The 25849-nt window shown below is 27.9% G+C and overlaps 3 protein-coding genes across 5 annotated transcripts; all 3 read right to left on the reverse strand.

Moving 5' to 3' along the window:
• Window positions 1-1854: 1854 nt before the first annotated feature.
• Window positions 1855-7787, reverse strand: LOC105253536 (transient receptor potential channel pyrexia-like). Of its 3 annotated transcripts, XM_025408545.1 has the most exons (7): window positions 7514-7787; window positions 5668-5807; window positions 5302-5600; window positions 4740-4922; window positions 4260-4536; window positions 3670-4047; window positions 1855-3473 (listed from the first exon to the last, which is right to left on the reverse strand). In XM_025408545.1, the coding sequence occupies exons 2-7, from the start codon at window positions 5674-5676 to the stop codon at window positions 1974-1976; spliced, it is 2646 nt and encodes an 881-aa protein (XP_025264330.1). In that variant the 5' UTR covers window positions 5677-5807; window positions 7514-7787; the 3' UTR covers window positions 1855-1973. The 3 variants fall into 3 exon arrangements, with proteins under 3 accessions (XP_025264330.1, XP_025264329.1, XP_025264331.1); XM_025408544.1 differs by lacking the exon at window positions 7514-7787 and having other exon boundaries at window positions 5668-6066; XM_025408546.1 differs by lacking the exon at window positions 7514-7787 and having other exon boundaries at window positions 5302-5547; window positions 5668-6065.
• Window positions 7788-21487: 13700 nt separating this feature from the next.
• On the reverse strand, window positions 21488-22096 carry LOC112637872. Its single transcript, XM_025408542.1, has 2 exons — window positions 21769-22096; window positions 21488-21657 (listed from the first exon to the last, which is right to left on the reverse strand). Exons 1-2 carry the CDS (start codon window positions 22040-22042, stop codon window positions 21503-21505), a joined length of 429 nt encoding a protein of 142 aa, XP_025264327.1. The 5' UTR covers window positions 22043-22096; the 3' UTR covers window positions 21488-21502.
• Window positions 22097-23856: 1760 nt separating this feature from the next.
• On the reverse strand, window positions 23857-24844 carry LOC112637869. The gene is made up of 5 exons (XM_025408538.1): window positions 24784-24844; window positions 24536-24669; window positions 24321-24450; window positions 23914-24114; window positions 23857-23871 (listed from the first exon to the last, which is right to left on the reverse strand). The coding sequence occupies exons 1-5, from the start codon at window positions 24790-24792 to the stop codon at window positions 23857-23859; spliced, it is 489 nt and encodes a 162-aa protein (XP_025264323.1). The 5' UTR covers window positions 24793-24844.
• Window positions 24845-25849: the final 1005 nt, after the last annotated feature.

Genomic DNA, 25849 nt, shown 5'->3' on the forward strand with positions numbered 1-25849 from the left:
AATTGACATTCATGTACGGATCAATTTATTATGCAGTCGATAATCTCCCGCAAGATAAAAAGATTGACACACGAAATAAAACTCACTCTGTATAAAAAAATTATGATTTTATATAAAATAAAACTTTTATAAACAAAAATTTTTCATGCAACACATAATTTAAGATTTATGTACACTAGAAGAAAAAATAATTTCACTTATGGTATTAATTTAATATACGGATTAATTTATAAATATTGTATCAATTAACATATTCGTGTACTTGTAATGATTTTAGTTGACGGAATTGTAATTGTATTTAGGCATTTTTCTTAAAATATTATATCTGCTCCTTCAAGTCATCAAGTGTTTTTGTCAAATTTTCTGTGTGTGAAAAAGAGTGGAAATACATATATATTTATTTCAGGAAATAATCGAAGACTGGAAAGCAAGAAAGTCTTGCTATTGGAGAGAAATAAACAAGAATATACACCACAGAAACAATATTTCAATCGAGTTGTCGCTTTGAATCAACAGACTCGTAACTTGTTGTCTAGCTTCGGAACATGGCAACACAGGCAGTACGATATTGTCCAGTACGATCAATGCTGGTAGTTCTTTAAGCTATTTTATTTTTTCTCCTACAATCTTTGAATTATTAAATTATTATATATCAAATTTGTATTAATAATAATTAATAATAATTGTATTAATAATGTTATTGCTAAAATATTATGTAACAAGAAATTATTAATATGTTAGCGCAACAAGTTAATATTATATAGAAATTAACAATTGGAAAGATACGACATATGTCTTACATATCTCTAAATCTTTACATTAAATTTGTTATAATTAGAAAATAACTGGATCATAGAATGTTTTTTTAGTAATATTTACTATTTTTGTTTATACTATACAATTCAAGAACTAGTCTGAGTTTTCTAAACATTTTGGCTAATATGTTTGTGCACTTTTCTGCCTCTGGAATTAGTTTAAGTATTGATGACAATTCTATTATATGATCTTTTTTATGTAGTTGACTTGTTGAAGATGATTGGAAAGATTGAAGCGCTTACTATTGGTTTTCGTTCTCACAATTTTTTTGATTGTATTTTGTATTTAAGAACCATTTTTATGATCTTATTATTATATATTTACAGTAAATTAAAAATTCTATCAAATTTAGATATAATTTTTTTAGTAGGGACGCATGATAACGTTCAACGAAGATAACTTCTGAGGAATTGACATACATAGTTGAAAATGATCTGATGTTGTACGCAGTCACATCGAAAAAATTGTATTCTTAACTTAAGAATATGCCACTTATCTTTAAAATATATACCACTAAAATAAGCGCCAAGAGGATCCTCTTAAGTTAAGAGAAAACTTTTCTAAAGAGATATTTCTTAACACAGAGAAAAATATCTCTTTGGATTTAATAAATTTTGTTAAAGTCAAATAAATTTAATTATTGGTCTAAAAGTATTTTTCCGCCTAATTTTAAATTATCTGTTTAATATTCTGAATCCCAACAAGGAATCCAGATTAAATAAATTATTTTAAATTCATGCACACAGAGAACCTACGTGTGAGCAGCGTCCTCTTTGATATCACTGTTCATCAGCTTAATTTCAAGATGAATTTAAAATAATTTATTTAATCTGGATTCCTTGTTGGGATTCAGAATATTAAATAGATTATTTGAAATTAGGAGGAAAAAACTTTTAGACCAATAATTAAATTTATTTGACTTCAACAAAATTTATTAAATCCAAAGAAATGTTTTTCTCTGTGTATTAAAAATATCTCTTTAGAAGATCTTCCTTTCAACTTAATAGAATCCTCTTGGCGCCTATTTTAGTGGTATACTATATATTCTAAAGATAAGTGGCATATTCTTAAGTTAAGAATACAATTTTTTCGACGTAATGTTACAAATGCATCGTCAAATCTGCTGTCGTGCGAAACTCTCTATCTTGTTCGTCAAGCTATCCAACCCTGATACTGATGTCATAGGAACATTCTTTTAACTCGACTACGAGATCATCCAATTGCTGTTGATTACCGACATTGCTGTACGTCCTGTTAAATCTCACATACTTCGATTCCTTCGCGACGAGGTTTTGAGGTGGTGACACGCCACCGCGGAAAGTTCCTCGTCGCATTTTCTTCTCGCCGGCCAGACGATACAACGACTGAATGAGCTCTCGTGGCAGACACTTTTCGCGCGGATCATTCGGTCGAATACGTATAGTACACTGTTGCGAACACTGTTCTGGACGCAAAAATAGTGTGGTCTTTCTGCACGCTTGTATTATTTTACACGCATGAGTGTCATCAATCAACTTAGAAAACAGCATATTTTCGAATCGACCTATTATCTCGGCATGACGCACCAATCGTTCGAGATCCGCTGTTCTACGTATCTCCTGGATATCCGACACAGCCAGACCAACCATTAGATTCATTAGTATCACTGTCACCAGGATAACGAAGCAAAGAATCATAACATGCGCTGTGCCAGGATACTTAAGTTTATTATCGAAGAAAACGTCCTCGAATTCCAACTCACCGGACATCATAACTATCATCTTAAGCATACTGAGCAGAGGATCAGCGAAGGCCTTGTAATTGCCGTGCAGCACATTAAAGCTAAGAGAAAACCCAATTATGAGACAAAAGTAGGCTGTGAGAAATTTGAAGAAATTGATGGACACTCGCGTAAGCATTTGTACATAGAGACCAAACATGGGAAAATAACCGATCACAATCATCAGCTCGATCCAAGCCAGCAGAATACCTACGGCAGCAACGTGATATTGCCATGGACGAGGTGGATAAATCAAGATGATGCTGGATGCCACTATTACGCTCCACTGTAACCAGTTTTCCCAGTGTTTAGTATAATAGTAAATACCATAAGTAATTTGGAAGATCTCTTTAATCGCAAATAAGCAGGTAACAGTTAATACTGGCGGGAAGAGGGCTCTGTTCAACTGTTTTTCGTCCCATAAATATGTCGCGCAGACGAAGCCGGTGAAGAAAGCGACGAAGATTAAATGGAACAGAAGATTGAGCACGAAAAACTTACGAATACGCTTCCATTTTAGATGGAGAAAACTCTCGCATAATGGATGCTTTAGCCTGTGACCCTGACCGACCTCCACCAGACAGAGCATCAGGTCCGTTTCGTTGCGACTGCTCAATGGGACTAATGGTCGAAAATCCACTAGCAGTTCACAGCCTATATCGCCATGCTCGTGATCGAGTAATGTGACTGCTCGATCGAGACGCGTCGCAAGTTGCGATAACACCTCCGGAGTACGGCGTACGATGATGCTAAGAGCGGTGACGCCGTCTTTGGCACGCGCTGTTACGTCGCCACCTTTTGACAACAACATCATCACCGTCTGCGATTTCTCGTTTAAGGCCGCAAGGTGCAGCGGTGTGTAACCGCCCTTGTCCGCCTTATTAACTGATGCATCTGCCTTTAAAAAAAAGTAATTTTATTACTTCTGTTGTTAGAATAAAAATCATTATTTAAATTTTTTTTATTACATAAATAGAATTAGTTAAAGTAATTTATTAAAATAATTTATTTAAAATGTAAAGTTAATTTTTTTGTTACTTTAATTAAAAGAAGGTATTCTATTCAGTGAGTTGAAGGAATTTTTATTTACAAACTTTTATTAAAGTCTTGACCAGTTCGCTGCTTTTCCGGGCACTTGAAACCGCAAAATGTAGAGGAGTGCGTCCTTCCTTATCTTCTGCGTTCACATTTGCGCCAAATTTAATCAACTCCTTTATCGTCTCTACAGATTGGGCGAGCGTTGCCAAGTGCATCGCCGTTTGACCATTCGAGTTCTTTGAATCGGTCCTCGCGCCGGCATCCAACAGTAATTTAGTGCATTCCACGTTTCCCTTATCTGCCGCCAAGTGTAAAGGCGTCGATTTCGTGGGTCCCATCTTGATTGTCACATCCGCGTTGTGATCCAACAGCAACTTGATGCAATGAACATTGCCCAAAGTAACCGCCACATGCAAAGGCATCTTTGTATAAACCTATCAACGAATCATAATGAATTCATTGAAGATATCTCAAATATATTTGGAAGAGATACGTTACTTTAATAAGAAATTAATTGTTTCTACATAATTTGCTGTATCAGATAATTAGTAGTTTGCCTTTTTAATTTTACACTAGCAATTTTTGGTTTGTAATATTACTTCACCACTAAATTTATGTTTAAATTGTGGTTGTGATGAAAAAGCACCTGTGGATTATCAGCATCAGCACCTGCTTGCAGTAGAGTTTCGACGCAATCCACAGCATTGTTCAGCACGGCGTAATAAAGTGGACTTCTTCTGGCATCCACATCTGCCTTTGACTTGATCAAGCATTTAACTGTATCAACGCAACCAGCTGCGGCAGCACAATGCAACGGGGTATATTTCTTCTCAAAATCCCACTCACATGGATCAGCACCATGTTTCAGTAGCTCCTCCACGATCTTCGTAGACGCTGTACATGCTGCCAGATGTAGCAGTGTTCTGGAGATAGTGGAAATGTATAACTTTTACGAATGATTTATTATAATTACAGGCTTAATTGACTAATAAATTAAGGTATCTGATTTACTCCTAGCTAGTATAAATTATTACTATCATAATAAATGAATTATAGTTTTCAAAAGTTCGGTTTCAATTTTTTGTGATAAATTTTTAGACGTCTATATATTATAAGCGATATAAACCTTCCATCGTTGTCTTTCGTAGAAACTGGCACACCTTTTTCTATCAAAGCCTTAACTAATTCTACATGACCCAGCCAGCTAGAAATCAGTAGACACGTATCTGGCCATTCTGCAAGTAGTTGTACCGGAGTCATGGTAGCCGCTGCTCTATTTTCGTCAACCAATATAGTGTTTTCCTCATTTCTGCATGTAAAGTTTTAAATTAATTATACTAGATAATTAATTAACATATAAGCTGCTAAATTATAAAGTATAAAAATATTAAATTTTATAATTAAAAATTTTATTATTTTACTTACATAAAGCATCTTATTATATGTAAAATAGATTAGTTAAATAAAATGATCAATGTAGAAATGGAATGATTTTTAACAACAAAAACAATTTTTATCAACAGAAATATATAACATAAAATAGGAATATACACACAATAAATTGTAAGGAGTATAGTAAATTCTACTTAAAATTCAATTTTTTTATCTTTATTTATTTATTTACTTTTATTTATTTATTTTATCTTAATGCAACGCGCATAATTAGAAATGCTAATATCATTCCGTACTCATCTGCGGACGTCAGCAACGATATGTGATCCTCATTTTTGTTGAGAGTTACACCTTCAAATTCTTCCAGAACCTTTTGTAGAGCATCGCCATGAAGAGTAGGAATCAGAGATAAAGCTATGTCGCCTTTCGGAAGACTTGATATTGCTTTTTCGATCTCCTCCTTGCTCCAAGGTTGTTTCTGCGTCGTCGACTCGTCGTCTTGTGCTGCGTGACATATGACGGATTCCAAGCTGCCCTCGGAGCTGCTAAATGTCGACGGATTTATTGTCCTCTTCCATAAATTCTGATATCCTTTCTAAATATAATTTACGTCAAGACATAGAACAATCGAAAGATCATCGATGATTGTTTTTTTTACTGACCTTACTCATAATGTTGGATCTCTTGTTTTTATAGTCTGTATCCTGCGCGTTGTTTCTCGTGTCAAACGATTTCTGAAGGCTCACTCGAAGTTCTTTCTACTGAGACTCGACAAAGTAATATGTTTCTTCGGACTCGCATTCTTAAAAAGATATCCGGATCAAATAAATTGACATACACACATTACGAATCGATATAGAATATTGATCTTTTGCACTTGAGAAATGACTTTCACAATCAATCGTCACTTGATTTGATGTAGCAACTCGCGTGGCGAGTGAGAGGCGATACTAACTGTTTATGTTCGATTTAGGTACACTTCGTAGTAAAGCCTTGTTCTTATTGTTTCAACTATTATTGATTAAAATAATTGAATATTCGATATAAAGTTTTCTATAATATAAAAATACATGAACTTTTGAAAAATACAATAGTTCTTTACAACAATTCTCCATATCTGTTCATTTATTATATATGTTTTATTATATATGTTTTATATATTATTATATATTATTATTATATATTATTATATATTATTATATATGTTTTATTTTTATGTTGGCGGTAAAAAATTTCATCACTTTTTTATCGAAACATTTCGAGTTGCTAGTTTTTTAAAAAGCGTAGATCTATCAAATGCAAAGGATTAAATCAGCTCGACGCTATCTTCTACGAACAGTGTTGATTCCGCGATTAACGCGCAATATACTGCTTCACAGTATGAGATTTTTCGAATCGAAGGTTAATATTACATGATGATGACTCATCATGTAAATATCTTGCCAGTACAACTCTCTAATTATGTCGACGTCAAATTAATGATTTCCTGTTGCGCGTTCTTGCTTGCCATGATACTTAAGTAGTAGTATGACTCTGTATATCCACAACATATAGGCATATGTGTTTGTAAAATACATGTAATACATTTCTACAGTGCCTGCCAAAAGTTCCGGGACGTTCGAATATTTCATAAACTATGCACTTTAGAAAAAATGTTTTATTGTTAGACAAAAGTTGTATGGCTTGAAGGGGGCTATAAGACGGTATCATTGGTTTGACCTTGCAGAGTTATTTGAAAGTTACATGAAAGTCATCTCCAATTTCTTAAATGGAACCTACTCTTTCTCATTACATATTTTTGTAGCTTATTTCGAGTGCTATCCAAAACTCTATAATAAAGTATTTCTTCATTGAGTACTTATTGAATTATGAGGCTTGAAATAATTTTTTTAATTTTACATAAACCATAAAATATGTAGTAAAATATCTAGTAAAATTCATTTTTCGATTACCTCACCTTAATACTTTTATGTACAAAATAATGAGTGGAATTGATTAGTGTAAGAAAAACGCATAGTTGTTTAAAAAAAAAATGTAATTGTTAATTGCAAATTACATATTTTTTCTTAAAACAACTATGTTTTTTTTAAAAACATTTTGGAAAACATCGTTTGACATAGATTTCTTCTAATTGGACTTATTATCACGTTGCTTGCGGTAACTTGTTCTCCTACTTAATAGAATTTCCGCGAATAAGGAATGATGTATGTATTAATAAGTGGTTTTGTTTATCCTTTAGAAACCATGTCATAAATTGTGTTGGCGATTAGCTGAGAAATTAATCATCAAAGAATCGAGGAATATTATGGCGAATTGAATTATGTATATTATAACAAGATACAAAAATGTGTAGTAAAATCAAAAAAGAAAACTATCACCTCTCTAGGAATCAACTGTTATTAATTTTCACCTGATTTTCCTTGAATAATGTAATATAAAAATTTAACTAACTTTAATCTAAGTACATTATTTTTTGGATTTTTATAAACAATAAGGAAAGATAAATACCTGATTTAACCACGATGATATATAATTCTATCTATAATTTTCGTACAGATTCTCTCAGTTCGTTTTGTTTGTGACAACCGAGAGAGAAAAGAAACTGCTGAAAAATTTGGAAGAGGAGTTTATAAACAATGTGGCGAATCTATTCGAAGAACGGTATCGTGAGCAGGATGCAGGCGTTTCACTAACTGCTTGCAAATCTGTCTCTGTCGACTGATATGCAATTGCCTCCGAGCAGCAATCACCGCATATAATCACAGTGTTGAGGGGGTAAAAAAATTTGCAATATTAAGAATGACATCGATTAAAGAAATATAGCTGGAATCGATCAACGTATTAAAACGCGAATCAAATCTCAATTAAAATTATGACAATATATTTCTCAAAATTTATCTTACAATAAAAATTGTATTGAAATTTCTTTATAATAAATTAATATAAATTTTTACAAAAAGCAATGAGATTCTCTAAAAAAAATCTTATAAAAGTAAAAAAATACGCCAAGTACATAAAAAAATCAAAACATCTAAAAGAGTGATAAAAGTAAAATATTTAAAAACTGATATGACAATACTATTAGCCAAATACAATAAATTATGTGATATTAATTCGTAATCGATATTAAATGAGTTAAAATTACTTTAATTCCTAAAGCATTTTTTATATGATGTATATAATTTAAAAAAGCTTTACACAAATTCTAAATTGCACAAATGACCTTCAGGTCGAAGTAAGATATGAAAACTTGATGTGTCCCCACCCCTTCCCGTTTACATATCTTGAATAAAATAAAAAAATTGATTATACAATATACATATATACAATATATATTTGTTAATCCTTTCATTTAGTAAGTACAATTTATAATTTTTATAAAATAAGCTTTAGATTACGAATATGCAACAGTCAACCTATGGACCAGAAACGACCTGCGAAGCTTTTTAATCCAGCTTACAACAATCAAACTTTACTTGCAGAGAAAATAAAAAAAACTTATAAAAAAAAAGATTTCACTTTGCCTAATCTCTATATGATGATTTCCAGGTAATACAAAGGAGACAAGATATATAAGTTCGAAATTTAGCTACGCACGTGCACGGTCCGTAGTGTAATTTTAAATTTTCCATCGGACCCATCTAAAATCTAGCTTTTTCCTATTTTAAACTATATGATTTAAATACGGGGCACACCAAGTTTTCACCAAGTTATCTTACTTCGACCTGAAGGTCATTTATGCGATTCAGAATTTGTGTAAAGCTTTTTTAAATTATATACATCATATAAAAAATTTTAGGAATTACAGTAATTTTAATTCATTTAGATTACGAATTAATATCACATAATTTATTGTACTTGGCTCATAGTATTGATCTCATATCGGTTTTTAAATATTTTATTTTTATCACTTTTAGATTTTTTGATTTTTTATGTACTTGGCATATTTTTTTACCTTTATAAGGTTTTTTTTTAGTAATAATGAACTCAAATAATAGGATAATCAATAATTATAAATCAAAGTAATAATTATTAATCATAGTAATAATGAATCGTACAAAATAATTATATCAAGTAAAATAAAAATAATGACAAAACTATGTTAAATAATGCAATGAAAATTAAATTAATGAATTTAATTTTAATTATAATAATATAATAATATAATAGAAAAAGATTAAAATAATCTTAACTCACCTAATTTTTAATTATCCCTTATTTACTAGGAGGATAATTAATATTCTTCCTTCCTTCCTTCTAGATCTGTCAGAAGTATCGCTCAAAATTCAAAAATCCCGCAGTGTGAATTTTCCAATAGATAATGCGTTTTAAAATTCGGTGGTAAAGAGTGGTTCTCAGTAAAATATCTCGTAGAAAATCTCTTACCAATTATAACTATACGTATATTGTATAGAATAGAAGTGTATAAGCATTTACAATTGAGTCAGTGAATAATGCAGTGAACAATCAGTGAAAATCAGAGTACGTCTTGACTGTAAGCCGGAGAAAAAACTTCTGGTCTTCCGTGACAATGCCGATAGACGCTGGTCCTCTTTAATACGATTTGGTGGGGGAATAGATAATGCAAATTTACGCTTCTTAGGAGCTTTGTTTACGCTTCTATTACACTTCCTTACATTCGACTTACGCTCCGAATATTCATTTTCGCTAGGGACCTAATTCCGATATTGCTTAAATGGAATATTTAATTAACCGAAAATTTACAAATGATGTTATAACGAGAGAATGACTACCTGTAACGATTGTTATCTATGATTATGGATTACATTCCATAATAGATCAAATACTCGCCGAATCTTAAAGGCGTTTTAAAATCGCTCCTTTGTACAATGCATCATTCGTGGATAAACCTATAATTCTTTTATATAAGTATAAAATTAATACTATAACTCTAATAAGTTTGGCTAAAATAATTATTTAAAGTAATTAATTGAAATATAATTAAAATTAATTAAAATATAATTAAGGCTAAATGTAATTATAATGCTAATGCTAGCAAAAGATAATATTTTTTTCAATCTTGCTCTTTTGTAATATTAGATGGAACTTCACAAATTTCAATAAGGTAAAGAAGGAATTTATTACTTATACAGTAAAAAGAAGAAAATTATTGGTCGAGATGTCACAATACAAGGTGAGTTTTATTTCGTGTATCAATCTTTTTATCATGCGGGAGATTATCGACTGCATAATAAATTGATCGGTACATAAATGTCAATTATTTGGATCGACCGTATCAAAGGCTTGAATATAATGTATAAAATTAAAGCAAATTAAAAGCTGAACTTATGTAGTATGGATTCATTATTATTATTATTAATAAAACTACGTATTTATTATTATTATTATTATTATTATTATTATTATTATTATTATTATTATTGTACACATTATATTCGGACCTTCGATACGGACGATAAAAAAAATTGACATTCATGTACCGATCAATTTATTATGCAGTCGATAATCTCCCGCATGATAAAAAGATTGACACACGAAATAAAACTCACTCTGTATAAAAAAATTGATTTTATATTTCATAAGATAAAACTTTTATAAACAAAAATTTTTCATGCAACGCATAATTTAAGATTTATGTACACTAGAAGAAAAAATAATTTCAATCATGGTATTAATTTAATATACGATTAATTTATAAATATTGTATCAATACTGTACTTGTAATGATTTTTAGTTGACGGAATTATAATTGTATTTTGGCATTTTTCTTAAAATAGTCTGTTCTTTCAAGTCATCAAGTGTTTTTGTCAAATTTTCTGTGTGTGAAAAAGAGTGGAAATATATATTTATTTCAGGAAATAATCGAAGACTAGAAAGCAAGAAAGTCTTGCTATTGGAGAGAAATACTAAACAAGAATATACACTACAGGAACAATTTTCTAATCGAGTTGTCGCTTTGAATCAACAGACTCGTACCTTGTTGTCTAGCTTCGGAACATGGCAATACAGACAGTACGATATTATCTAGTACGATCAATGCTGGTAGTTCTTTAAGCTATTTTATTCTTTCTTCTATTATCTCTAAATTATTAAATTATATATCAAGTTTGTATTAATAATATAATGTTATTGTGCTAGATTAATATGTAACAAGAAATTATTAATATATTAACAAATTAAGTAGTAACTGCTGCTCTATTTTCGTCAACCAATAAAGTTTTTTCCTTCATTCTGTATGTAAAGTTTTAAGTTAATTATACTAGATAATTAATTAACGTATATAAAATGTTAAATTATAAAGTATAAATATATTAAACTTTATAATTAGAAGTTTTATTATTTTACTTACATAAAGCATCTTATTATATGTAAAATAGATTAGTTAAATAAAATGATCAATGTAGAAATAGAATGATTTTTAACAACAGAAACACTTTTTATCATCAGAAATATATAACGTAAAGTAGGAATATACACACAATAAAAATTATAAGAAGCATGACAAATTTCATTTAAAATTCTTTTTTTTTTTTTTTATTTATTTATTTTTATTTATTTATTTTTTATCTTAATGCAACACGCATAAATTAGAAACGCTAATATCATTCCGTACTCATCTGCGAACGTGGGCAACGATATGCGATCCTCTTTTTTGTTGAGAGTCACACATTGAAATTTTTCCAGAATCTTTCAAGAATTTTTCCTTGCTCCAAGATTGTTTTGTCGATTTGTCTTGTGATGAGTGACATATGATAAATTCCAGGCTGTCCTCGGAGTTGCTCTTCCGCTCATTTAAATATTCCCATATAATTTCTAAATATAATCTACATGAAGACATAGAAAAATCGAAAAACCATCGATGATTGTTTTTTTCACTGATCTTTTTCATAACGTTGTATCTCTTGTTTTCTGTATCCCCTGCGTTATTTCTCGAGTCAAAGGAGTGACTGCAGAAGGAGGATTATTGAAGAATCTCTCGAAGTTTTTCTTATTGAGACTCAACAAAGTAATATATTTCCTTGGTCTCGCATTATTAACGAGACCACCCAATAATCAAATGCAAAATAATAAATACATGGGTCAAATAAATTGACACACACACACACACACACATTGATTGTCTGCGATTTATTAGAAATTGAATTTTTACACTTGAGAAGTGACATTCATAATTAACCTCAATTTGTTAAAGCAACTCGAATAGCGAGTGAAGCGAAAATAACTGTTTATGTTTTATTTAGATGCACTTCTTAGTAAAGTGTTGTATTTATTATTTTAATTATTTATTTATCTATTTATTTTATTAATGCAGATATCATAGCTTTTATAAGTAAGTTCAAATTCAATTAAAATCTGAAATTCTGTTTAATTCAAATGTCAGATTGACTTTAGACTATTTTAATTTGACTACAAATTTCTTCAAGATAACATATGTAATGTATATATGTATGTAAATATCATAATTATCTTATAAATCAATAATTATCTAATGAATCATAATTATCTAATGATAAATTGTTTATAAAGAGGAAATTAATGTCTTTCAATTCAGCTCATTCATTACAATCGTTTTAATTTTATTAGTACAAGCACGTAAGTAAACAGACATTTTAAAATATGACACAGCATAAATGTCAAGCAATTATACAATTTAATCAATTCCAATATTTTAAAAAACTTAAATAAGTGTTAATAAATAATATTGTAGATACAAAACAATATCTCTTTGAGTATATTGAGTTATATTATTATTCACTATCGTATTGAAAAAAATATGTTAATTATTAAAATTATTTTTAATGTTTCTTTTTTCCCATTCTCTTTTTATCTCCTATTTTTTTCTTTACAGTCAGATAATTTTATGATTATTTTGTTAAGGTGGATATTAATTAAAAAATCATTATATGAAAATACTACAATATCTCATTATTTAATGTTTTTAAATGACAGTACTGTGTAATTATGTAAGTATAAAAATAAAAAATAAAATTGCCAAAAACAATATCAATATTAAAAGTATTTTGCCTGAAGATATGTGATGCGTCCAATCATTTTTATAGCTTGCAGTATGTAAAATTCAGTACCTCGATTATTTCATTATAGATAAGTATATGATGAGCGATATTACGATGATCCGCTATTCTAAGATCCTCATTATATTTCAGTGCAATTGTTGACAAAGCAAGTGTAATTCGGAATTCTCATTTACATTATGACTATTTCAAAAATTTTATCGCCATTGTTAATAATCAGTTATGTGTATGGTTCAAGAAATCGAGTTTCCTAAAGTGTCCCAAGACAATGGTTCGATTTTTCGTACATGTTTGGATCCTTATCCAAGGCATGTTGCTGAATGATCCTTATCCAAAGCAATAGTATTTAATTATCAAAATTTCAACCAAATTTGTTACTTTCACGTCGATGTAGATTTTTGAAAACTCCAAACAACAAATTTCAAATAGATTCTAATATATAAAAAATGAATATATCAAAAACAATGTTAATATTTGTACGTGTGAAATGTTTGTTTTAATATCTTGTCTGAAAACATGATATATCTAACAATTTCTGTTTTTATAGCTTGTAGTATGTAAAATTCAATACATTGATTATTCTATTACGGATAAGTATAATGAATGAAATTACAAAGGTCTATTATAACGTTTCAGTACATTTCTTTGCAAAGCAAGTATAGTTCGGGATCGCACTTTCATTATGAGCTTTCGACAAATTTTATCGCCATTGTTAATAATCAGTTATGTGTGTGGTTCAAGAATAATCGAGTTTCCTACAGGTGTCCCAAGATATTGGATCAGTCTTTTGTACATGTTGCTACTGTGGTCCTTATATAATTTTGTCGTTATATATATAATAATACCGTGTACAATTGCTTACGGCATCTTATATCATGTTTGGTTTGGAACAAACATGTTTGTAGCATTTTTGTCAATTATTATTGGGATATACTATAACAAGGTAGAAGACAGAACATATAAAAAAATATGAGTGCAACTTGAATATTTACAATTATTGATTGTAAAATGAAATATAATTTACATTTTTTTTCTATAATATGTATGTAATAAAAAAGTACTGTTATATAAATATAAAAGATTTAGCATGTTAACATGTCATAAATTATTAATAAATTTTGATTTTTCTATATAATATGTTCGATTATAACATCAATTATTTTTTGAAACATGATAAATACAAAAAATAAGCATATGATCAGGTAAATAAGAAAAATAATATGTATATATTATATATTTTATTTTACATTTTTTGATAATAAAATGAATAAATTGATAGGCATAATGTCAATATTTTCATACAATTCAAAACATTACATACAAATCATTCTTTAACTACATATTACCTTTTTATATCAGGCATTTAGAAATTGTATAAAGAATCTCACTGTTGTGGACGATACATTGGAAAAATTAGGAATTACAACAGATTATAAATTGTATATGAGAACAATATGGCTCATTTTAGGATTTTGGTTTATTACAGTTATATTACTAATCTGTTTACATACTTCTTTAAAACGCACTGATAACATTGTGCAAGATATTTTTAATGTTTTTATGCAGATTTATTGCGTTCATATTACTATTATCGGCGATTTAACTGTAATAAGTATGCTTTGGTTAGTTTATTCTTGTAAATATGTACAAGAACATTTTGTTATATTTGCTAATTAGATAATTATTCATTAATCTTTTCAATTTTTAGGTACGTAGGATTGAAATTTGATCAAATCAATGAACATCTTCAGAAATTAATAAATGATAATAAACGTAGAACAAAGCAAAGCTGGGGAGATTCCGTATTACTTTTTCATCCATCTAGATATACAAAAGCTCCGAAAAATCCATATATTATATGGATTGTAATGTAAGAAGATTTATATTAATTTAATTAATTATGACTCTGTTTCGTACGACAAACTAATATGATGTTTGCACAGACATCTTTATTTGGAGTTACGTAAAATATCCCGCAAAATAGATTTAATATTTGGAACACAAATGACTGTGGATATGGGATGTTACTTCGCTTATATAGCGTTGAATATTAAAGGAATTTTTAATATAATATTTAAAAATTATTACAATAAAATATACTATGTCATCATGTTACTAGTATGGTTTTTCTTACATACTTTTAGACTCTTTTTGATCAATTATGAATGTGAGAGAATTAGCATCAAAGTAAGTAAAAAATCTTTAAATTCCATCCTCCCTCCCATCTATTTAAAACTTTAAAGTTCTATTTAAAATTTATTCTTAAAAGTTATTTAATTTAATAAATTATATATATATAATTTTTATATAATTATATAATTATATAATTATTATATTATTAATTATTTTATATAATTATTATGTGTGTGTGTGTGTGTGTGTAATTAGTAGAAAAATCACAGTAATTTTATTTTACGTATTCAAATTTTAGGCAAATGCAACAGGAAATTTTTTAAGTAAATTATCATATTCCAATTGCGATGATGAAATTCGTGAGAATGTAAGTCTTAAAATTAATGTATTATTTTATTATGAACTTTAATTAAGTTTAAATTCATAAATATTCATAAAAACAAGACATCTAAAATATATATATATATATATATATATATATATATATATATATCAAATAATCCATTGTATTATCTATTGTATAATATACAGATTCTACAATTTTCGCTTATGATTCAATCGCCAATTAAATTCTGCGGACTTGGACTTTTCCAGTTTGGCTTCAAATTTCTTCAAAGCGTACGTCATAATCATATAATTACACACTATAGTGAATACTATAATAAATATATTGAGAGAAATACTGTTTCTTTCTTTTTATAGTTTACTACATCTGCTGTCACCGTTTTAGTTATATTACTACAAGCGTATATAGATAAATATGTACATTCTTAAAAATTATAATGATTATAAAATTATAATATTATTATAATTATGCAAAAATTTATAAAATGCAAAACACAATATAACTCTAAAGATAAGCCATATATGTTCAACAAATTCAACAAATTCTTATAAAGTGTATACCACTTAACATATATATAATATTTCGTTAGTAAAAACATATATGTGTATGATCACATGACATCGTACAGCGTAATCCGAATATATTTCTGTATATATTCCAATTATATGAAGTATATCATTAGATTAAAACAGCGTGAATATATTATGTATAGATTTCTCAATTCTGAAAATAAATCTTCTCAAAAGCAAAGTTGTACAAAAAGTTATGTTACTTATTTAATTTTTCTTGTACAAAAAATCATTTTCTTTTCGGTTATATCACATTTTTTATTTTATACATGTACTCTATGATGATTTCGTTAGAGATCGAAGACTGAAACATCTCGTTTGTGATTGAAATGTTGTAAGATCAAAAGTCATTCTTTCTACTTTTTTACATCGATTTCATTATTGTGCTTTATTTTTTTGCAAGAATGATTTTTTGAAAAAAAAATTTTAATTGAATAATATATCATTTCTACAATTATGCAATATATATTCTATTAATGCAGATATCATATAGTTTCTATAGTAAGTGATTCAAATATCAGATTGACTTTGGACCTCTCCAATTTGATTACAAATTTCTTCAAGATATAAATATATGTAATGTATAAATGTATGTAAATATCATAATATTCTAATAAATCAATAATTATCTAATGAATCATAATTATCTAATGATAAAGTTTATAAAGAGGAAATTAATGTCTTTCAATTCAGCTCATTCATTACAATTGTTTTAGTTTTATTAGTACAAGCACGTAAGTAAACAGACATTATAAATATAACACAGCATAAATGTCAAGCAATTATACAATTTAATCAATTCTAATATTTTAAAAAACTTAAATAAGTTAATAAATAATATTGTAGATACAAAACAATATCTCTTTGAGTATATTGAGTGATATTATTATTCATTATCGTATTGAAAAAAATATGTTAATTATTAAAATTATTTTTAATGTTTTGTTTTTCCCATTCTCTTTTTATCTCCTATTTTCTTTCCTTTACAGTCAGATAATTTTATGATTATTTTGTTAAGGTGGATATTAATTAAAAAGCCATTATATGAAAATACTATAATATCCTATTATTTGATGTTTTAAATGTGATAGTATTGTGTAATTATGTAAGTAGAAAAATAATAAATAAAATTGGCAAAAACAATATCAATATTAAAAGTATTTTGCCTAAAGATATGTGATGCGTCCAATCATTTTTATAGCTTGCAGTATGTAAAATTCAGCACATCGATTCATTATAGATTTCATTCATTATAGATAAATATATGATAAGCGATATTACGATGATCCGCTATTCTAAGATTCTCATTATATTACAGTGCAATTGTTAACAAAGCAAGTGTAGTTCGGAATTCTCATTTACGTTATGACCATTTCAAAAATTTTATCACCATTGTTAATAATCAGTTATGTGTGTGGAAGATGGTTTAAGAAGTCGAGTTTCCTAAAAGTGTCCCAAGACAATGGTTCGGTCTTTCGTACATATTTGGGTCCTTATCCAAGGCATGTTGCTGAGTGACCCTTATCCAAAGCAATAGTATTTAATTATCAAAATTTCAACCAAATTTGTTACTTTCACGTCGATGTAGATTATTGAAAACTCCAAACAGCAAATGTTTCAAATAGATTCTAATATATAAAAAATAAATATATCAAAAACAACGTTAATATTTGCTTGTTAAATGTATGTTTTAATATCTTGTTTGAAAACATAATATATCTAACAATTTCTGTTTTTATAGCTTGTAGTATGTAAAATTCAATACATCGATTATTCTATTACGGATAAGTATAATGAATGAAATTACAAAGGTCTATTATAACGTTTCAGTACATTTCTTTGCAAAGCAAGTATAGTTCGGAATCGCACTTTCATTATGAGCTTTCGACAAATTTTATCGCCATTGTTAATAATCAGTTATGTGTGTGGTTCAAGAATAATCGAGTTTCCTACAGGTGTCCTAAGATATTGGATCAGTCTTTTGTACATGTTGCTACTGTGGTCCTTATATAATTTTGTCGTTATATATATAATAATACCGTGTACAATTGCTTACGGCATCTTATATCATGTTTGGTTTGGAACAAACATGTTTGTAGCATTTTTGTCAATTATTATTGGGATATACTATAACAAGGTAGAAGACAGAACATATAAAAAAATATGAGTGCAACTTGAATATTTACAATTATTAATTGTAAAATGAAATATAATTTACATTTTTTTTCTATAATATGTATGTAATAAAAAAGTACTGTTATATAAATATAAAAGATTTAGCATGTTAACATGTCATAAATTATTAATAAATTTTGATTTTTCTATATAATATGTTCGATTATAACGTCAATTATTTTTTGAAACATGATAAATACAAAAAATAAGCATATGATCAGGTAAATAAGAAAAATAATATGTATATATTATATATTTTATTTTACATTTTTTGATAATAAAATGAATAAATTGATAGGCATTAAGATTGTCAATATTTTCATACAATTCAAAACATTACATACAAATTCTTTAACTACATATTACCTTTTTATATCAGGCATTTAGAAATTGTATAAAGAATCTCACTGTTGTGGACGATACATTGGAAAAATTAGGAATTACAACAGATTATAAATTGTATATGAGAACAATATGGCTCATTTTAGGATTTTGGTTTATTACAGTTATATTACTAATCTGTTTACATACTTCTTTAAAACGCACTGATAACATTGTGCAAGATATTTTTAATGTTTTTATGCAGATTTATTGCGTTCATATTACTATTATCGGCGATTTAACTGTAATAAGTATGCTTTGGTTAGTTTATTCTTGTAAATATGTACAAGAACATTTTGTTATATTTGCTAATTAGATAATTATTCATTAATCTTTTCAATTTTTAGGTACGTAGGATTGAAATTTGATCAAATCAATGAACATCTCCAGAAATTAACAAATGATAATAAACGTAGAACAAAGCAAAACTTGAAAGATTCCGTAGTACTTTTTCATCCATTTAGATATACAAAAGCTCCGAAAAATCCATATATTATATGGATTGTAATGTATGAAGATTTATATCAATTTAATTAATTATGACTCTGTTTCGTACGACAAACTAATACGACGTTTGCACAGACATCTTCATTCGGAGTTACGTAAAATATCCCGCAAAATAGATTTAATATTTGGAACACAAATGACTGTGGATATGGGATGTTACTTCGCTTTTATAACGTTAAATATTGAAGGAATTTTTGATATGATATTTAAAAATTATTACAATAAAATATATGTCATCATGTTATGGCTAGTATGGTTTTTCTTACATACTTTTAGACTCTTCTTGAATTATGAATGTGAGAAAATTAGCATCAAAGTAAGTAAAAAATCTTTAAATTCTATTCCCCCCATCTACTTAAAAGTTCTATTTAAAATTTATTCTTTAAAGTTATTTAATTTAATAAATTATATATATATAATTTTTATATAATTGTATAATTATATAATTATTATATTCAAAAATAAAAGTGGTCAATTAGGCGTATAGAGCTAGAGATCAAAATAATAGTGTAGGTTAATTAGTCAAAATATATATTACTAATTCAAAATACAATCTCAAAAAACAAGATCGATGTAATAAATATAAAAAATTGAAGTTGTGTGCGGGCGTTTCGACTTACTTTTAAGTCATCTTTAGCGCAAATATTGAAACGAAGTTAGAGCATCTATAAAATTGCGGTTATAAAATGCGGTTTGCAGAGGTAGAAAACGGAAAATCAAAAGCAGAAAAAATATAAACAAATGATTCATGATGATTCTTTTAACGTTTAATCATGTTCAACTTTGTTCCGCATAGCAATGTAAGTTATTTTTACCTTTTTTTTAAAATCTTTTTTTTATCTTTCTTATCTTTTTTATCTTTTTTATTTTATTGATTTTTATGCCCTTATAAATTGTTAAATTCCGCACATGGTTTATTATAAAAATTATTTTTTACTTTTTGTATTTTTCCGATTATCATTTTCTTACTTTAATTATCTATTGTTATTGAACCGCATATATATTTTTTCGATTTTTATGCTAATGACTAACATTGTTTTATACTTTTGACTTGCTTGTTTCTTATTCTTTATTTATTTAGTTCCCAGCTAGTTTTTTTGTTTTTTTAAACCAATTATTATTTTTTAATCATTATTTGACCCTCTATAAATACTGACATTGCTAAATAATTTTCCTATTGTTTATTTACTTTTATTTTTATTTTTACACGGTCTTACAGATACTCTGATGAACCATACTCAACTTTGGGCCAATTAACCCAAACGAGAGTTGTTTCACTCATTGAAATAATTGGAAGCCGTTCACAACAACCCATGAACAACCGTTGCGTCTGGAGTTGCATCTCCTCTAAGATTAGTAAGCTGTCTACGATTTACTATGCATAACCGTTGCATTCGGAGTTGATCTCCTTTCAGATTAACATTTGTTTATATTTTTTCTGCTTTTGATTTTTCGTTTTCTACCTCTGCGAACCGTTTTATAGATGCTCTAACTTCGTTTCAATATTTGCGCTGAAGATGACTTAAAAGTAAGTCGAAACGTCCGCACACAACTTCAATTTTTTATATTTATTACATCGATTTTGTTTTTTGAGATTGTATTTTGAATTATTAATATACAGGGTGGACCATTTTAATCTATAATGGAAAATATCTCGGAATGTTGGTGAGATACAACAAAATGTTTTAGACAAAAAGTTGTATGGTTTCTAGAGGGACATAAGATGGTACCATTGGTTTGACCTTGAAGAGTTATTTGAAAGTCACATGAAGGTTACCTTCAATTTCTTAAATGGAACCTACATTTTCTCATTACATATTCTTGTAGCTTATCTCGAGAGCTTTCATTATAGTGTAAATATTTTTTTATTGAGTACTTTTCGAGTTATGAGGCTTGAAATCATTTCTTAATTTAACATAAACCGTAATATATCTAGTAAAATATTCATTTTTCGATTATCTTGCTTTAATACTTTTATGTACAAAATAATGAGAGGAATCAATTGGTGTAAAGAAAACATAGTTATTTTTAAGAAAAAATATGTAATTTGCAATTAACAATTACATATTTTTTCTTTGAAACAACTATGTGTTTTTTTTACACCAAATGATTTCTCACTGTTGATAAACGTAAAATAAAATCGCACTCTTTTATTTTCTACGTAATTTTCTATTTAAATATATCATTAATTTTTGTAGATAATTATGACAACTATTTTACACAATTTTTTTTAATACAGCAATTTTTTATTAAAATAATTTTTTGTAAAATAGTTTTATACAATAATGTTTTACTACTGAGATGACTCGACTTCTTTTTTTTGAAAAAGTAATTTTTGAAAAAGTAATTTTTTTTTGGATTATTATATACACTACTGATTAGACAATATTTCGTGCATAACAGCGATATCAGTAGGATAATTCCTTGCCAAATTTTCATTTGGTACATAATGCGTATCAAATGCAGAAAAATATCGTCCTACCTCTACATTATTGATCCATTTTGATGAACGTTTTGATACCTCACCTAAAATAAAAAGAAATATATTTAATTATATTGCGCGTGTTAGAGAGACGAAAAATCATATAAAATATATATAATTTATAAAAGAAAATGCTACTAATATTTCATATATACCTTGTGGTATATAACATATCTTATTTTTATTCGTAAGAATTATATAGTGCGGTTGACGGATAAATATCGACTTGTCCGATTCGCAAGTTTCATATCTACATGAATGCAGAATGTGCTGATTTTCATAGCATTCGCTCAGTTGCGGAACTAAAGTATTCAAATTCTCATGTACAAATGTAGCTTTACATTTGTAATGCCAACCAATTATCACACCATTGTGATTATCAACATTACACGAAGGCCGAGACAATCTTGATGAGTGTCTTACGATCATACCAATAGTAAATTTAATTTTTTTCTTTCTTATTCCTAATTGTTCATTTATGACGATGTTAGATCTATCCTGTATGTACATAACAAATGTGTGTATAATAATATAATAATAAAATTTAATCAATATCTCTTATGAAATGTTTTCAAAAGTAATTATTGTAATTATTTAAATAATATAGACAGTTGTGCATATTGACATCTAAACTCATATATATGTACATATACATATAGGACATACATATACATATACATATGCATATACATATACATATGCCTATACATATGCCTATATATATATATATATATATATATATATATATATATATATATATATATAGGCATATGTATATGTATATATATATATATATATAGGCATATGTATATATATATATATATATATATATATATATACATATATATATATATACATGTATCAAAATTTGCGGATGTGAAATATACAGAATAATTGTTCGTTTCAAAACAAACAATTTTTTCACTGGTAAAATTGCGTCTAAGCATTACTTTTTAAATGAGAGCAATTTTAAGTTACGAATAAGCGCTTTATGTTACACTGGAGTCAGGGGAGATGCGCGCACGACATATGTAGCATTTCAACGTGTACACTATTTTACTATTTCGCTAAAGCTTTTACAAAAATTATATATGATATCTAAATATTGCTATTTTCAATATAACTTACTTAATAGGAGAAAATTTTCTAATTGATACCACGAAGCAACGACTGAAAGTAAAATTAAATTACCTGTAAATAATTTGATGCAAACGTTTTAAAAATTTGTTGGCCCTGAAAAAGGCCGACTAAATGCTTTAGAGCATATTCATATATCCATTTTATTTGTAGAATACGAATATGTGTAAATAGGAGGTTTGCATTTCTAACATATGATTTAAAATATTCTTTTTCAGAGCCAAAAAATATTTAGAAAATTGAAACAATAATTTTGGATCAAAATTATTCGCATGTTATCTAATCTACTTATTTTATTTTCAGATTGCTTCGATGATATCGATAAATTAAAAAAAATCTTTTCTTATTAAATACGCATTGAAAATAACGATATTTAGATATCATGCATAATTTTTGTGAAATCTGTGGAAAATAATAAAATAGCGTACACGCTCAAATGTCACATATATGCGCGCCGCCTCTGCTTCAACCGTAATCGAAAACGCTTACTTTTAAAGTTAATTTAAGAATAAGTTAACTTAAAGTTGCTCTCATTTAAAAAGTAATGTTGAGACGCAATTTTCCCAGAGCAAAAAATTGTTTGTTTTAATACGAACAATCATGCTGTCCACATTTCGCATCCGCGAATTTTGGTACACTCTCTATATATATATGTATACAGGGTCCGGCCGCTATTTCAATTCTTCAAATGCGTAGTTAATGCGTTAAACTAAATTATCTAAGTTATGAATATCTTCACAATAAACTTCCCTGGTTGGGAAAATTTACCCTGCAATAACGAAGGGCAACACAAAAATGTTCGTTACAAGCTCCCATGATCATGTCAACGTACTCTCTATTCGTGTAACTCATTGCTTTGATAATTGAATGGAAACTAATTGCTCACGCAAATAATACAGTATAAGTTGCAAATCATTGTTTACAATTAGAACAAGTGTTATACGTCCCACGGACAATCGTATCTTACCGGAAATTGAATTTAAATGGTACAGTTATTTAAACTCAAATTTCACGAAAACAAAAAGCCTCAAATGAAAGAATTTTATTCTACTTTTTTTTATTTTACCATAAGAAATCACTCTCTGTGCCCGTTTGTATAATGCAAATTATTCGGCCGGATCCTATATATTACAGTATGTCATATATAACATGTTATACACTACCTTTATTGAACGTGTAATATATGTGTATTCATAATCCATATGTATATCTTTAATATCGCTTAAGCAGCGTAATAAAAAATTCAATATATACATCATATTCCATTTGTAAGATACTTGACGTCTTTCCTCATGGAATTTATTAGTGCAAAGATTGATACAATTTGCCCATCTACGGAAATCACATACCAGATTTCGTATTTGCTGAAAAATGATAGATATACATGTATAAACAATATTTCAATTACAGAAAAGAAAATGAAAAAAATAAAATGTTATTTATTGCTCATAAAATATATTGATTCATTGACTAACATATTATTTATAAGATTTATAATTGATTATTATCTTCATTAACTACTTCCTACTAAAATTAGTATAAAAATACTTATACATAAAAAATTGCTTACTAATATGTTATGTAATGGATCCAGTGGAAGGCGACATATTCCTCTGACAATTAGAGGTGTATTCTGTGAGAGAAGTGAGGAACGTCCCCATTTTCTATAAAAATATTGTATCGAATGATTTGCTCTATAACTGAAAATATTAAAAAAATAAATATTTGTACAAGTATATATACATCAGATAGGTTGAAAAGTTCTGGAACTAAATTGTTACTAACTATATTTGTCCCGATAGAATTGCCATTACAGTATCCTCAGACTTATAACACAGACAACAATGTAAACCAAGTCTTCTAGCTACGATGTGATATATAAGAGACAATAGATACTCCTTGTGAGTGCTATATACAAACTATATTATCAAATTTTATTAGAGGAAAATTATATTAAACATTTATAAGATATAGAACACATAGTTTGCACAGTACATAATAGTTATAATTTAATATAATAAAAAATAGCTTACATATATCATAAATTTTTTTTTGACACCTAATGTTACCAATAATTGATGTACATTTAAATCAGAAAATATAATGTTTTCAAGAATACACGTAATCTGTTCGGTTTCTGTCGAATTCCAGAAGTTATCGTTGATATTGTTATCTCTCCATAAAGTAAATTGCTCAGGAGACGTCGAGAATATTGAATGTGTAGGATTTTTAATTCGAAGGCAGGATAATACTTTTTGCACAATATCATTTAACGATGTGTCAATGATTGAGTAAGATATATGTGGTTGAAAATATTGTACAAAAATAGTAATTTGTTTTTCTAAAAGCAGCTTTTCTTTTGGCATGTATATAAATTTGGTTTGCTTGTATATTAACCGACACTGTTTTAACCAATGATAAATTTGGCTGAAATAGTATTTAATTGTCAAATCAGAATTGTGCCTGAAAAAAATTTACATATTAATTGTACCTATTAATTGTAATATTTACATTAATTTATAATGTTAGCGGCAATTTGGTTTATTAAATTTTACTTTGATAATTGTGCAGAAATAATTTTATTTATCTCATTTAAGACATAATAATAAATTATGGAATGTTCAGCTGTGAAACGCAGAAGTCTATTCAATTCCATTTCTTCGTTATCCGATAAGTTATTATAAGACATTAGTGACACATAATGCCGTAGTTCTTCGATACATTTTACACATACTTCTAAATGGTTAAAAATTTTCTGCTGTTTTTTTTCGTTATATATTCTTTCCCACAAGGGAAATCTAAAATGAAAAGAATATTTTTCAAAAATATGTTAAACAACAAACATCAGCAATAAATTATAGACAATATTTATTTTTCAAAGTAAATATATTATATTTTTTAATTATATATAGACAGAGTGTCTTATTTTAATTGTGCATCTCGATTAATATGGTAGAAAATGGTCGGATAAGAAAATATTTTGGACAAAAGTTGTAGGGTTCGAAGAGGGAGAGATCTGACGGTGATATTGGTTTGATCTCGAGTGAACGTACCAAAGTCATATAGAATTGAACTTTGTTTTATTAAATGAAACTCCAT

The sequence above is a fragment of the Camponotus floridanus genome, unplaced genomic scaffold (genome assembly GCF_003227725.1).
Source record: "Camponotus floridanus strain SB8 unplaced genomic scaffold, Cflo_v7.5 scaffold213, whole genome shotgun sequence".
Lineage (NCBI taxonomy): Eukaryota > Metazoa > Arthropoda > Insecta > Hymenoptera > Formicidae > Camponotus > Camponotus floridanus.